General features: G+C 46.7%; 5 protein-coding genes across 5 annotated transcripts; 4 read left to right on the top strand and 1 right to left on the bottom strand.

Moving 5' to 3' along the window:
* The first annotated feature begins 234 nt into the window (after positions 1-234).
* Positions 235-2,474, top strand: TrAFT101_007878 (uncharacterized protein). Its single transcript, XM_024902637.2, has 3 exons — positions 235-950; positions 1,016-2,205; positions 2,273-2,474. The coding sequence occupies exons 1-3, from the start codon at positions 619-621 to the stop codon at positions 2,425-2,427; spliced, it is 1,677 nt and encodes a 558-aa protein (XP_024759003.2). The 5' UTR covers positions 235-618; the 3' UTR covers positions 2,428-2,474.
* A 486-nt stretch (positions 2,475-2,960) lies between these two features.
* Positions 2,961-5,797, top strand: TrAFT101_007879 (uncharacterized protein). The gene is made up of 6 exons (XM_024905344.2): positions 2,961-3,357; positions 3,423-4,047; positions 4,112-4,192; positions 4,255-4,883; positions 4,932-5,117; positions 5,174-5,797. Exons 1-6 carry the CDS (start codon positions 3,164-3,166, stop codon positions 5,700-5,702), a joined length of 2,244 nt encoding a protein of 747 aa, XP_024759002.2. The 5' UTR covers positions 2,961-3,163; the 3' UTR covers positions 5,703-5,797.
* A 437-nt stretch (positions 5,798-6,234) lies between these two features.
* TrAFT101_007880 (uncharacterized protein) lies at positions 6,235-9,339 on the top strand. The gene is made up of 5 exons (XM_024906831.2): positions 6,235-6,599; positions 6,658-7,443; positions 7,511-7,529; positions 7,582-8,694; positions 8,753-9,339. Exons 1-5 carry the CDS (start codon positions 6,358-6,360, stop codon positions 9,245-9,247), a joined length of 2,655 nt encoding a protein of 884 aa, XP_024759001.1. The 5' UTR covers positions 6,235-6,357; the 3' UTR covers positions 9,248-9,339.
* On the bottom strand, positions 9,214-10,364 carry TrAFT101_007881 (uncharacterized protein). The gene is made up of 4 exons (XM_024908406.2): positions 9,938-10,364; positions 9,807-9,865; positions 9,621-9,742; positions 9,214-9,560 (listed from the first exon to the last, which is right to left on the bottom strand). Exons 1-4 carry the CDS (start codon positions 10,199-10,201, stop codon positions 9,472-9,474), a joined length of 534 nt encoding a protein of 177 aa, XP_024759000.1. The 5' UTR covers positions 10,202-10,364; the 3' UTR covers positions 9,214-9,471.
* A 2,041-nt stretch (positions 10,365-12,405) lies between these two features.
* TrAFT101_007882 (uncharacterized protein) lies at positions 12,406-14,850 on the top strand. The gene is made up of 5 exons (XM_024908405.2): positions 12,406-12,616; positions 12,701-13,009; positions 13,083-13,379; positions 13,450-13,518; positions 13,579-14,850. Exons 1-5 carry the CDS (start codon positions 12,527-12,529, stop codon positions 13,804-13,806), a joined length of 993 nt encoding a protein of 330 aa, XP_024758999.1. The 5' UTR covers positions 12,406-12,526; the 3' UTR covers positions 13,807-14,850.
* The last annotated feature ends 547 nt before the right edge of the window (positions 14,851-15,397 follow it).

Genomic DNA, 15,397 nt, shown 5'->3' on the forward strand with positions numbered 1-15,397 from the left:
GACTCTTGGCTGCGAGCACAGTAAGCTATTTATCAGGCATCGCTGCGATTCCCACTATCGGCCAACCGGCCGGCCAGTGTGGTTCGGGATAAAAGCACGTTAAAAGGACCCGTCATTGCGAGATAACCGCTGTGACTAATCGAAGCCCCATGTCTGGTATCCCACCATATGTGTCTCAAAGCAATACACAGCCGACAAGAGGCAAAGTTCGACTAGGTCACTGCAGTGAATGGATTGGACGTTGTGCCACGACTGGGCTTCAGGTAGTGCTATCAACATCCATGGATATTCTTTGCCGATAGTCGCTCCGTATCTCGAAGCTTCATCTTTGAAGAATCGCATGGCCTTCCTCTTAGAGCTATCAAGCTCCACACTGCACTGCGTGGAGGCGGGAACTTATTTCACCACCGCCAATCTGCGATCCGATTTCGTCCAAATATTCCACTAAAACGTAATTCTGCAAGGGGCGGGGACGGATGTGCAGCTCGGCTTGAAGCTCTCTCTGGGGCATTGATAACCCGAGCTGTTCCCGTTTGCTGCTTCTGTCTTCTTTCCTGACCTGCGACCAAATTGGCGAAATACTGGCTGTCGCCTTTGCCTCTTTTTCGCATCTTCACAATGGCAATTTCTAAGCTGGCCTTGCTTCTGGCGGGAGTCGCAGGCGTCGTCGCAGCTCCCAGCTACGGCCAAGAGCCTCTGAGCTCGATCGCGCCGTCGTCTAAGTCCCAGTGCAATCTTCCTCCGATTTTAGATCCGACAGGCGATGGACTCCCCTCTGCCGATGAGCTCTTTGCGTCCAAATCTGCACGAGACCAGCAGGTGAAGCGTCTTCAAGCCATAGTTCAAGTACCCTCTATTTCCTACGATGACAATGGACCGGTTGGTGAGGATAAGCGCTGGGCGCCCTTCTTCGACCTGCACAAAGTCTTGGAAAAGACGTTTCCCAACGTGTGAGTCCAGCCTTTTTGAATTGTGTCTCAATGCCTTTATGAGTTTTTTTCCTAACATTTTTTAGCCATAAGAAGGCTAGGGTCGAGAAGATCAACACTCTCGGCCTTCTTTACACAATCCAGGGCTCCGATGAGAGTCTCAAGCCGGTGCTATTGATGGCTCACCAAGATGTCGTCCCAGTTGCTGACGAATCGACTTGGACATACCCTCCTTTTGAAGCCGTGTATGATGGGGAGTATATTTGGGGCCGAGGAACTTCAGATGACAAGAACAGTCTTACAGCCATCTTGTCTGCGATTGAAGCTCTCTTGTCTAACAAAGATTGGGCTCCGAAGCGTACCTTCTTACTTGCTTTTGGCTACGACGAGGAGTGTTCAGGGTTCCGCGGCGCTGGCGAAATTTCCGCACACCTCAAGAAGCAGTATGGCGAAGACAGCTTTGCCGCCATCCTGGATGAGGGTGGCCTTGGATTGACCCAAGTTGGTAATGCTCTGTATGTTCTCCCAGCCGTCACCGAAAAGGGCCATGTCGACGTTTTCTTTGAGCTGGACGTGGTTGGTGGCCATAGCTCTGTTCCTTTTCCTCACACTGGCATTGGCATTATTGCCGAAATCGTCAGCGAGCTCGAAGCCCATCCTTTCGAGGCCGAGCTGATTGAGGACGGCCCGGTTCACGGCCATCTAAAGTGCCAGGCGCGCTACTCGCCTGAAGTGTATCCCGATCTCACGCGCTTGGTTCAACAAGACGACTTGGAAGGCATTGCGAAGTGGCTGGTCAAGGCTGGCCGAAACACGCAGTATATCGTTCAGACTTCCCAGGCCGTGGACATTATTAACGGTGGGCAAAAGATTAATGCTATGCCTGAAAAGACTATCCTAGGCGTAAACTACCGAGTCGCCCACCAGAATAGTATTGCTGAAGTGCAGCATAATGCCGTTCAACGCGTCGACAGCATCATCAAGAAGTATGGCCTGAAGCTTAAGCCATTTGAGGACGACGAAGAGTATGAGCAATACATCGCCAGCCTCAAACCCGAAGTTCGCGAGAAGGCTGGTTCGAACGATGTCGACTACAAGGGCACCTTGGTCCTGTCCACCAAGGGCAAATTCCACCCTAGCCCAATTTCTCCTACAAGTGGTCACGCTTGGGATGTCTTTGCCGGTACTCTTCGACACAGCTTTGCTTTCGATAACGGAACTGTGGTTCCCACCGGAGAGATTATGACGGGCAACACTGACACTCGCCACTACATTGGTAAGTTATACATGTTTTATTTCTGAATCAGATTTTATGGAGATCCCATTTCTAAAACATCAAATAGGTCTTTCCGACAACATCTGGCGTTTTACTCCTGACCGATTTCACGCTGAAAACAACATCCATACCATTGATGAGCACGCTCGCGTAGACGGTCATATTGAGATGCTCAAGTTTTACTACGACTTTGTGCGCAACTTTGATGCCGCCAAATTCTAAATAGTCTCCTAGACAACAAAAAGGTTTTATAGGCAATAAATTGGACTGTTTCATATTATTATTGTTGAATGAAGCTTCTCTCTTCTTGCTTGCGATCTCTCTTCTGGTCACACTGCCTTAGCTAAATAGTGCGATGGGTCGCATGATTCACTGTTGTAGGCTTTCTCAATGCAGCGTAAATCCCGAAGAAATAAATGCATATAAGTTATAAGTCCGTAGATGAATCAAGCTTTCATTGTATTTCGTATGATTGGTAGCTTTCATAAATGTCCAGCATTTCTTGCTTTATACTGGCACAAGCAAAAATCATGCACACCTTAATTCTCGCCCTTTATGCAGAGTGCATGAGCGTCGGCAATGAGGTACAGAGGTACTTCCTTAACCGGCTTATCGAAATTGGCCGAGGGTAAATCGCGCTGTTCCGATTCGCCAGACAAGCCGGGGAACTTCTCCACAAGTGACCGAAAACGCCCTCCGAGATCCCCATAGCCGAAGCCGATGCATAACTGTTTAAACAACCGGAGGTCGCGCGCAAGTCCCAGGGGAAACTGTCGAAAAATCTGGGGAAACACTATTTCCATTCATCTTCCAAAATATGTGAATTGTTCACATCGGCTCCCCACATTACTTTAACCCGAATCAACGGCTCCCGGACGGCTGAGAGACAAGCCGTGCTGCCATACAACTAAATTACTATCTCACTCACTCATCGCGGAACAGAAGCCAAGTGGAGGCGATGGGTTCCTCCAAGTCAGATGAAGAGACATCATCAAGCTCTCCGCTGTTGCGCACGCGATTGCGCGCAAGCCATGCTTGCACTGTCTGTAGAATTCGCAAAGTCAGATGCGATGTTGCAGTTACTGGTTTCCCGTGCACAAACTGCAAGCTAGATTCGGCCAACTGCAAAGTGTTGCCGCGAAAGCGGAAATGGTAAGTTAGTGCCATTGTGGGGAGAGCTCTTATTGAATCCACGTTACTAAACTGACTTTGAATAGGGAACAAAGAGTGAAGCGCGTGATAGAACACGAGGGAGAGGAGCATATATCCCAGTCTCGACAAATAGATGTAGAGAAGGCGAAACCGTCACAAGCAATTTACCCAAGCCCCAAGTCCCAAGCAGAAATTAAACAGGACCAAGAAAGGAACAGTTCATCCAGTCCATCTATTAAGATCGATCCATCCTTGACACCGGCGTTCCAACATGGGGAATCGGATACTAATAGCGAAGCTTTACACTCCAACTTCACTTTCACGGATGGTACCATTGACCCAAGCACAATAGGAACGCAAGATGGCCTTGGTAGTAGCAATCCCTGGGGACCGGGATATGACAAAACTACCATCTTCGGACTGCAGCCGCCAGCACGTTTCGTGCCTTATTCTAACTACAACTTTGTTGATGCTGGGTCCCTCAATCAACTTAGTCATATCGACGTAGCGTATTTGACAGAAAAGGACTGTCTCACCTTGCCTACGGAAACAGCACTGGAAGAGTTCTTTCATCAGTATTTCTCACATGTGCATCCCATCATACCTCTACTCAGCGAAGCAGAGTTTTGGGCGGCAGACGCTCGCATTCCCCTTCTCCTAATTCGCGCAATCCTATTTATATCATCACCTGTAAGTTCATCGACGTTGGCATGATGTATTGAACCCTAGGGGCCTTATAACTAATCCCAAGTAGTACGTGTCAGCATCAACGCTCCTTAGCCTCGGGTACAGCAGTGTACAAGCGGCTCATACTGAACTATACACGGCTGCAAAGGTTAGCTTGTCAACACTTCATCCATCACTTGGCAGATACTAATCGTCTCCGATCCAATACAGACCTTGACACAATTCGACATCCACAGAAACAATGTCGTCAGTGCACAGGTAGCGCTCTTGCTGACCTACTACTCACCTGCACCGAGCGATACCACAAACACATACTGGATGGTAAACGCAGTCCACTTTGCGCGTTGCGCTCGTGCAGACCAGTATCATACACTAAGCGACGACAACCCCGCGAAACTAAGGCTTAAACGGCTGTGGTGGACCTGCATATTGCGAGACAGGGTTATATCTTTGAGTTTACGAAGACCACTAACCATCGGATGCGATGATTTCGACTTCAGCCACCAAGGCCTTAATCTTGCTGACTTCTCAGACGAACTGGGGGTCTCTACAGTATATGACCGGCCGACAAGACAAATTTTAGCTCATTGCATGTCGGCATTCTGCGAACTCGTTATTCCTTTGAACAAAGCTCTTACGATACTCTACCCAGCAGCTGGCCCCAATACCATAACCTCAGAGACAAACACTGGAAAGGAGTCAGATGCTTGCGCCGAAATTCTCGAGCTTCTGGATGCTTGGCACCAGAAAACAAGGGAGCGATTTGAGACTTCTACCCCATCAATTGGCGTCCACAAATGCCTAACCATGTTCATCAAGATGACTTTTATCTACTACTTGTAAGTCTACTTTATTACTAAGACGAGACTCATACTGACATCCTCAAGTTCTGCGAGAGCGAGCCTCTGCTACCACATGATGTTATTATCTGTATCCAATCCTGGCCACGCATCAGATGTGAAGAAGAATGATCTCCAGGTTCAGGCAGAGATGGATTCATCTTTGAAGGGAATCACCGGGATGTTCATGCAGTTAGCCCGTCTTGGGCTTGTCCAGTACTTGCCAAACACATTGTACGCGAACCAGAATCCATTCCTTTGAAAATTCAAGACTAATTCAAAATCTCTAGCGTTACCTTCACAGCTATCCCGCTCATCTGGCAAGTTCTAGATGCAAAGATACTAAATACTGGAGCGCTCGCAGCAGACAATATGCGCGATCTTATGGTCTACACCAACGTCATGAACAAGTTCCGAGGCCTCCACCAAAACGCAAACAACGTACTAAAGTTTATAAAGCAGCTCATCAATCACATCCAAACAACGGAATCTGTTGACATTGATCAATATGATCTTTCGGCAGACACCTCTTTCCCCCCAGAACTTCTGTCGAGCTTCCTGCCTGGCGAGAAGGCACAGGATATCATCCACGAGCCGAAAAATAAATGGGCAAAGTTGTTTGCCGGAAAGCCGCGAACGTACCTACGGATCGCATTGACGATTCAACATTCTCTTTCTAGCGGCAATTTTCCGTCCGAGGAAGACTTTCCAAAAGCACTGCAGATTGTCAGATTTGCAGAAGAGACAATGGATGGTGGTATTGATGTCGGGCTGTACAAGTATTTGCAACATATGGAGGATTTCTTGCTATCTGCTTAGTTATCATTAGCGACGGTGTCTGGAAAAGCGATACTTTATAGTTTTATTTAATGATTGAAGCGTAAGCTGTTGGTAAATCAATATGCAACTTGAACCTGTTCTTTAAAACTAAAAGTCGGAGTCTATTGCAATGCCTATGCGTTTGCTGAGACATGTGCCGTATAAGACGTGCCGCCTATAATCTCTCAAAGCTTAACTCGGCATCGCTCTGAGTACCTATCCGACTGACCTTCTCAGCGTCTACGAATAGTAATGCCTGTTTTAGATGCTGACTTTTACAACCTCAAGCGCAAATACGCAATTATAAAAGAGACTCGCTTAACGTACCCGAAGCGGTCATAAACTACTGCAATAAAATGCCTTGCTGGTTCAAACCACGCTAATTATGCATCGCTGCGGAGAATTCATGGTTCTGTTGCATTGCGTGTCCAACCTTCTCCTCATTTGCCAGTATCCAATGTAGAGTAACAGATATATAAAGACAGAACCAGTAGATGAGTCTGCAACTGAGCCATTTATATTCCCTACAATTCCAACGGCCGTTAAAATATCCATTATTTATACAAACACTTTCAACAGACTATACTGAATACATGTTACAGTCTTTACGTCCAACATACGAACGCCAGTACGAGATTAAACCATCAAGAACGAGATGCAAAGTCCGAATAACATTGAGGACGAATGGTCTTGCTCTTTGGCACCGGAAAATTTCCGCCTTCCCAGAAACGTTAAACCTATTCACTATGACCTCACACTCGAGCCGCATTTCGAAAAGGCAGCGTATTCTGGCAACGTCACCATCCAACTTGAGACGCTAGAAGAAGCTGGTGAAGTAACATTGCACTCTGAGAATCTGACCATTGGGTCTGCGTTTATTGAAGGCCCAGATAGAAAGTATACCTACTATTCTCAGTTATATAGCTTCTATAATAAAGCTAACGCAGTATCCCAGCAATCGAATCCCATTCCTAGAGAACGTAGAGGCCGGCATGATAAACTTCTTCTTTGGCGAGCCATTAAGTGCAGGAGAGACAGCATCTCTTCGAATCAAATTTACTGGAAGTCTGCGCAATGACATCTCAGGTTTCTATGCTTCTCATTACAACAACCCCGATGGTTCCAAGGGCGTGCTAGCCGTCACGCACATGGCACCAACATACGCCAGGCGAACATTTCCCTGCTTTGACGAACCGGCATTCAAAGCTACTTTCCTTGTTACTCTCATATCAGATTCACATCACACCTGTTTGAGTAATATGGACATTGATACGGTACAGCAGTTCGCCGAGCAAGGAAAAAAAATCACCCGATTTCACAAAACTCCGCCAATGTCAAGCTACCTCGTCAGCTGTGCTGTTGGCGACTTACAATACATCCAGAATATGGAAAGTCGTGTACCTATCCGCATTTACACAACTCCATCAGACAACGTCCAATTGACACAGTATGCGGCTCATATCGTCGCCCGTGGCCTCAAATTTTACGAGGACAAATTCAAGATCCCATTTCCATTGCCCAAATTGGACTTCTTAGCGGCTCCTACATTCTTACCTGGGGCTGTAGAAAACTGGGGGATGATAATGGGACAGTCGTCTTTCTTCCCATTCGACAATGCAACCGACGGAGAGGATAAAAGAGAGGCAATTGCGGAAACTTTGCTCCACGAATTGGCTCATATGTGGTTTGGAGATTTGGTTACTGTGGAATGGTGGGATCAACTTTGGCTTAACGAGGGCGGGTGAGTCTATTGGCTTACTTGGAAGATTCCAAGATGCTCCAAGTTATCAATAACTAATAAATTGCAGTGCAACGGCGATGACTATAGTGAGAAAATTTGGTGTATTTTTAGTTATTCTACACTCACTGACATTTCCAGGACTGCTTACGGAGCTTGGAGCCCACATGGTCATCATGTGCATATCGTCGTACTGGAAGTACCGCAGGCGCACTCGGCATAGACGCCTATCGAAGCACCCATCCTGTTGAGATGCCAATTTCGAGTCCCGATGATATATCTCAGGGCTTTGACCAGATCACCTATTCGAAAGGTGCCTTCGTCTTATGCATGCTTCGCGATTATTTGACTCCAGACGTCTTTTTTGCTGCTATATCAGATTATCTACAGGCTCATGCTTATAGCAATGCCAAAACCAGTGGTTTATGGGCCTCATTCGAGAAGATTTGTGGACAAGATATTGCTTCCTTGATGGATCCGTGGACCAAGAAGCCCGGTTATCCCTATCTCATAGTCTCTGAGAAAAATGGTGAAATCAACCTTGAGCAGCATCGGTTCCTCTTCACTGGAGATGTAAAACCCGAAGAAGATCAGACCATTTGGCCAATCTTCCTCAATACACGAACGGCATCAGGAACTACTTCCACAATTCTTCAAAATCGCAGCGAAAACTTATCGCTAGATGTTAAAACTGACCAGCACGAGTTTTATATACTAAACGCCAATCGCACATCACTTTGTCGCGTTTTATATCCCGAAGAAAGACTCAAAAAATTAGTACAGGCATGCCACAGCAGGCTTCTCACGTTACAGGAGCGAGCTGGCCTAATTTCAGATGCATTTGCCTTTGCTCAGGCTGGCAACTATAAGACTTCTACCGTGCTTGATCTTGTCAGATCGTTAGGGGAGAATGACTATCTGCCCTGGACCGAGCTCGCCGACCAGTTTCGGAATCTATTCCAGGCATATATTGGAAACCAAGCCGTGTCGAGTGCTCTGAAATCTTTCTACGTACAGATTACGGCTCCGATAAGCCACCGTCTGGGCTGGGACTTTACAGGCAATGGAGATCACGAAACACAGTTATTCAAGGCACTGGCGTTTGTGGAGGCAGGCGTAGCAGGCGACAGCAAAGTTTTAAAGGCAGCAAAATCCATGTTTGACAAGTTTGCCAATGGCGACGAACACGCAATTCACAAAAGCATACAGCTTGGAGTCTTTCGAATGACTCTACTTAATGGTGGGGTAAAGGAAGTAAGTTATACAAGTAAATCTCAATATAGACGTTGTTATTCTGGCTAATTGTAATTAGTACAATGTGATTTTTGATCATGCTAAAAATGCGCCATCCTCGTACAGTCGACGCATAGCCGCTCAATCACTTCTTGCCACTGAAGACCCTACTCTCGTTAAGCGCACATTGGACGCTATTTTATCCAAAGAACTCGAGCCATCTGAAGCTCCAATCATCTTGAAAGGATTGGGATACTCAAGAACAGCGCGTGACATGGCTTGGGTATGGGTTCAAGAGAATTGGGCACAGCTTATACTGGCGTTTCCCGATACCCTCGGCAGCAGAGATCGGATTATAAGATTCACCACGCTTTATCTAACGACCCGTAATCAGCTACTCGCTCTCGAAAGGCTGGTCAAGGAGCAAGATATACGAGGTGTGGAGCGAGAGCTGGATCATAGTGTGGAGTACGCGCAGGGAATAATCCAGTGGTTAGAGAGAGATACGCCCAATGTGGAAGCATGGCTGGAGAATTGGCTGGAGAATGAAATATCCCAGGGTATTGCTTTTTAAGTAATCCAGACAACTGCCAATTCAATTTACTCACGAGGGAAAATAGGCTCGGTTTTATAAAATTGAAAGAGCTAAAAGAAAGAGCACCGCGCCTATCCTAAATCATGACATTTCGCAAATGTATCCAAGCATGTGTATGACATCCTTTTTGGTCATCTAGGCACTAATATCCGACAGATGGGAATTTCCAGGAATCGCTTTGCAGAAAATTTATAACCAAGTATCTAGTGTGATGCGCCTCCACTTTCGACTTCTTCCTTGCTATATCCAGTAGCCGTCAATGACTTTCCATCAATCTTGACAGGTGTAGCGGCTATTTTCGTTGTGAGGTTGTCTCCTTAATTAACGACGGACATGAAGGCTGCTTTCTTACCTGATAAGACAAAGTACAGACGAGCGGGTTCGTCCGAGTAGTTTGTCCATCCATGGATCGTACCGCGCTGGACGCACACATCGCCAGGCTTCATATCGATGCGGACACCATCATCGAGATGGCTACAGAGAGATACATTAGCAACTGGGGCCAAAGGAATTCCAAGTTGAGAGAGAAGCAATGTACCAGCTAACTTCTCCATTGAGCAGAATGCCGAAATCTAGCGACTCCGTCCGATGGAACATCTGCCGCCATTCTTAGTATCTGGCCCCGAATGAATACCCCGCCCCGGGCCCTGGATCTGAAATAAAAAATACTGTTACCGTTTCCACTTTGGGTGGGATGTCGACAACTCGGAGGATGATTCCCTTGTGATTCGACAAATCAGTGGTTCGCGTCTTGGTAGGGTCAACCCATTCGTCGTTGGACGCCGGGAATTGGTGCGTCTCATAGAGCACAGCAAAATTGGCCCCCGTTGGCGTCGGCACGCATGGAATTGGGCTGTCGGCAACTACAATGGCTCTGCCTTCTGAATTGTGGCCGGTGACAATCCGCCTGGGGTCTGGGAAGAAAGAAGTCATATTGAAGCTGCTGATTGGTTTTGGTTTTGTCGCGGCTGCGGGTACTAATGATATGAAACGGTGAAGGACAAACGCAAGGTGCCCGACAGTATATAGAAGAAACTCATCAACAATTAGACTGCAAATCACATGACGCAGTTTCTAAGACATTCAATGCAACAACGATGTGCGGTGTAGCCGCAGATTACTTAACAAGTCTGTGCTGCTACTCTACCAAGCATTGTCTGTCGACTCTGTTTGCCGATCGTTACCCGACAGACCATCCGACTTGCGATGTCCTATGGTTGCAATGACTCAACAACTGATGGCAATATGAGGTCTTATTTGAAGACTAGTATAGAGTCTTTTATAAGCTTTACAAGTACAAACGATTTTTGTTGGGAGCATAAGCAAACTGGAGAATATGAGGGGCACAAATGTAAGACCGATGGGTTGCCTAACACGTTACAGAGGACACATTTTTCTATATCAAGATTAGCGAGAGGCGGAACAGGCTAACGTTAGATCTGCATGAAGCTCATATAGTTTGAAGCTAATTGGCCAGAACAGCGCAGTCCACTCCTACTAGTAGGCCATGTATCGCAACAGGAGCGAGTCGCTGGCCAACAATCAAGTAGGTAGATATGCGCTTAATGTCTTTAACAGATACATGCTTGTAGCACCTGCAATATACAGGGTACATCCATGCATGTCTAACGTATGCGACATCGGCGCTTTCTAAGGTGCTTCTCACTTTGCACCAGGCCAGGTGGCGTACAAGACAACACAAGGTGAATTGTACGTATTTGGGGGATTGACACTGGCAGAAACTCCACTGTTACGCACTAGACATATGGTTACACCACGGTTGCAGAAAGACAAAAAGAGGCTTAAATATAGAATTCTCATCATCGGCTAGTCTAAAGTAAAGATGTAGGACAAATATGGCCTTGAGAAAGCAACCTATTGTATCTGCCAACATATCAACCGTTCGCGATTTCGCTCGTGAAAGTGAAATCTCCAGTTGTAGCAATTCTATCACCCAATAGTCGCTATTTAATCGTAGTATGAAAGATCGACGATGACAGAGCAGAATTTTATATAGTTATACGTGGAAATATACGTAGTTTAGCCAAGCTATTCCAAGAAGATGGATAGATGCCGCCTATTGACGCCACATTTAGATATACTCAGGTAACCAAGGTTGTCATCTGAGACATGGCCACAACGGCAGCCAATGACGATTATAGCCGTCCATACGAAGTCATGAAAGTAAAGATCATTCTCTGAGTGATAGTTGTTAGGTACATCTATGCCGAATATCACGATTGTACCACTCGTGCACACGGCAACTGGCTGAGAAGTCAAGGCCCTAAGTCGCATAGGCTCATGCTATAAGCATCGCACCAAGATTATAGCATGTGATGACCGTCTTCCAATCCAGGAACGCAGACTTATGTATTGGGAGTCAGCCTATCGCCCAAGATTAGCAAATCTGCCCGCAGTGGTCACCGCCATCCGACGGCCGCAATTGGTAAAGCTGGCGGCATCGTGGATTCTTCTTTAGGAAAATCCTATCGTAGTTACCATCTACGGCTAGTCTGCGGACCAAGATGGCTCCTCGTATCGTACAGCTCCAGTCCACCTGTATGTGCGATTTTTGGCGTGTTTTTTGGCCTCCTAATACTGAAAATCATGTGGGGCTTCCCCGGGCTATGCTTCAAGTCCGCTCAAGAGTCTGAAACTGGCGGCTGATATTGGGTTGGAGATAGGATAGCTACCAGACCGGCTCAGCTGCATTTCCAGTATAAGCAACGGAGAAGTTGGTTATCGTGAAGGATGGTATGCAGGGGAAGACAGATGGACGCTGACAAACTCGCCAGAATCTCCAAGCTGCAATTAGTATGGTTGGCTTGTACGGAGTATGCGGGCGTAAATAATCTACTACTAGCGTACGGAGTACTCGGCGGATAGTCAACCAAATAGTATCCGAGAAACAGGGATAGCATATAAAAATGCACATATATGTCGAAAACATGAACGGCATGGCATCGAGCAAAGCGGGGGGCATACTGGCGTAGTTGCAGTGCGCATGCTTGAGGGGTTGTATGCTAATCATTTGCTAGATCCCTGTCTCTAGATATCCGCTTGCCCTGGTAATTTATATAAAGACGTTGCCGAGGCCGAATTTCGTGATCTCCTCATTCTTTCTCCATAATTTTGTCGTTCTACGCGGGCAATAAAAACCAGCCTGGGCTTCTCAGCATAGCTCTTCGTTTCCCGGCTTCTCATACCGCCGCACGCATCAAAATAAAGACCTTTGAGTTTAACCTCAAATCTGTTACCATGTTCAAGCGGCTTGGTAATATTTTGACGCAGGGTTTCCCACCGAAGCCTACTTTCACGGAGAACAACTTGGGCGATCTCTCTGGAAAGGTCAGTTAAAAATCCCAACAGGATGGCATCTCGGCGTGTAACCCTGAGTCGCCCTACTAACGCCGCTCATGTCTACTCGAGCAGGTCGTCGTCGTAACCGGCGGATACTCCGGCGTGGGATACCAGCTCTCAAAAATATTGTACGCAAAAAACGCAGTCGTCTATATCGCAGGGCGCCGCGAAGACGCTGGTCAAGATGCCATTAAATCCATCAAAGAAGCTTATCCCGACTCCAAGGGCAGGTTGGAATTCTTGCTCCTTGATCTAGCAGATCTGTCCACTATTAAAGCCAGCGCGAATGCCTTCCTGGAAAAGGAAACGAGACTTGACGTTCTTTTCAACAATGCAGGAATTATGCGCTTGCCTAAAAAGGCTCCAACCAGGTCGAAACAGGTAGGTCGCATTCTATCTCCATTAATTGCCAAGCAAGATGGCTCACTGAGATATTTACCTGTTTTTCATCTAGGATCATGAAATAATGTTGGCTGTTAACTGTTTCGGTCCTTTCCTCTTTACAAGGCTCCTCCATCCGGTCATCGAATCGACTGCCAAATCTTCACCGGCAGGCAGTGTCCGTGTTGTTTGGCTGGGGTCACTCATGATACAATTAATGGCGCCAAAGGGTGGCATAGATCTCGACAACCTGGACTACAAGAAGAAATGGTTAGATGAGTATACTAGATACTCGGCCAGCAAGTCCGGAAACCTTTTCATTAGTAGCGAATGGGCTAGACGAGATGCTGGCAATGGAATTTTGCATTTGGTAAGTCAGAGTGTTTTTCGACGTCATCTTTCATGGTTTCAAAAATTCTAACAATGTGTCGACATGACAGACTGTCAATCCTGGTAATCTCAAAACACCGCTGCAGCGCGACGTGTCTCCGCTTGAATACTATTCAATGGTCAGTAGATTACTTTTACAAAGCCTAGGAAGATACATATCACGCTAATGCAGAGGCCAGTTACCGGTCCTTCATGATCCCATCTACGGTGCATACTCGGAGCTGTTTGCCGGCCTATCTCCAGATGTCAAGCCAGAGCACAGTGGACAATACGTCATGCCCTGGGGTCGATTTGGCCCAACTCGTCCAGATATTGACAAGTCTCTGTCTCCACAAAACGGAGAAGACACATCCAATGCCGGGAAATTCTTTGAATACTGCGAGAACCAGACGAAATCCTTTGCATAGGAATTTTATGCGGTATAAATGAATTAGTCCGGGCTGGGGGTCGCTTGGCTGGCATCTGTGCAAGATAAGGGAATGCCAGTGGTGAAAGAAGAATGCTCGAAATGATACTTTTTTTTTATCTGGTGAGAAAAAATTGAAAAGACAGAAAAATGAAAAAGAAAGAAAGCATTCCCTTTCAGTATATCATCATGAAAGAAAGGGTAGCTTCTATAGTCACACTCAAGGGTGCGAATACCAAACGTCAAATTTTATGAAGGGTCAATCTTGATTTCGTTTGACAAGTTGAATCACCATATCAAATATTTCACGCCCATCAAGCGATTGATCGTCTTTTAAGGGAGAGAAAGGCAAAAAGGAGAAGAAACGAGCCCTGACGATCATAGAAGCGGGATTGATTCAGTGCATCACTGGAATCGGCAGATCCTGATTTCGGTACATTTTCTCGATGTCATAACGATGGTCATATCAATGATGGATACACACACATACGCAACATTGCTGAAACAATAAGAGAGAGAGAGAGAGAGAAGAGAGAGAGAGAGAGAGAGACAAGTTTGCATATTCCATTACAGGTTGCAAGGGGAAACACAGAGAAGCGGCGTTTATGCGGGTCAAATTAAACAGGATCGTCAGTGGCTGGGTCTTTGTGTGTCCTCAAGATATATGGTCTGATACACACACAGAATTTTGTGTCAAGCAGATGAAGATGACGTTTGAGGTTCAGATATGCTAAGACAAACCGTATCAAAATGTTTGAGGCACTCAATTTGTCGTACATCATAATGGACCGACAAGATGGCACACATCTGAAACTTTGACCCATAGGGCAAGTCATGGTCGTACTCACGGATGCAAAATGATAACGGCTGTGCTCCTGCGCCAATGATAATTCTATCTAAGTGAAACGGCTCTTTCGGCAGACAATGAATCGTGCCATCCAAGTCCGCTCAGGAGTAGTCTCGGTAGATCGTCAACCACTGGCTTCGAGTAGTGCGGCTTGTGCGGATAGAGATATTAATAGCAAGGCACCAAAATATGCACGCGCAATCTTGCGGGCTTAGCAGCATGGCTGTCTAGGCGAGAACAAGATTTCTTGATCTGCTTTCTAGCCCCCAACGTGGGCCGGGTGGGTTTCATCCCGTTATGTGCGAGTATGGGTCTTCAAGCTAAGCTTTCCGGCTTTGAGCAGTGGAGTGGAGGAGCTCGGACTGGGTCCCGTCGGCAGTGGTCTTGGAACCGGTGATATTTTCCCCTCGGGCGCAAAAGAACTGATCGTTGGGCAGCAATCTCAAGACTGCGAGCCGTAATAGGGACTCTTGCGACCGTCGCATGTTGCCCGCTGAAATCAAGGATCGGTGAAAGCGATGAAGAATTTTGCATGAGCCTAGCTCCTGATGCCTCTACACGCTAGTCAGCATAGATAAGCGCCAGGGGTTCTTCCGATAGGCAGATTCACGCCTGGAAGTGAGATGCGAAAGATTCGAGAACAAAGCTCGAGATGCCAGTCAGCTGCTTGGCGTTCTCTGGCGTTGGCCCTTGTTGGGAGGACCCTAGCAGGACTCTTATCGAAGCTAGCCAAGAGCTAGACTAG

Source organism: Trichoderma asperellum, chromosome 4 (genome assembly GCF_020647865.1).
Source record: "Trichoderma asperellum chromosome 4, complete sequence".
Taxonomy (NCBI): Eukaryota; Fungi; Ascomycota; class Sordariomycetes; order Hypocreales; family Hypocreaceae; genus Trichoderma; species Trichoderma asperellum.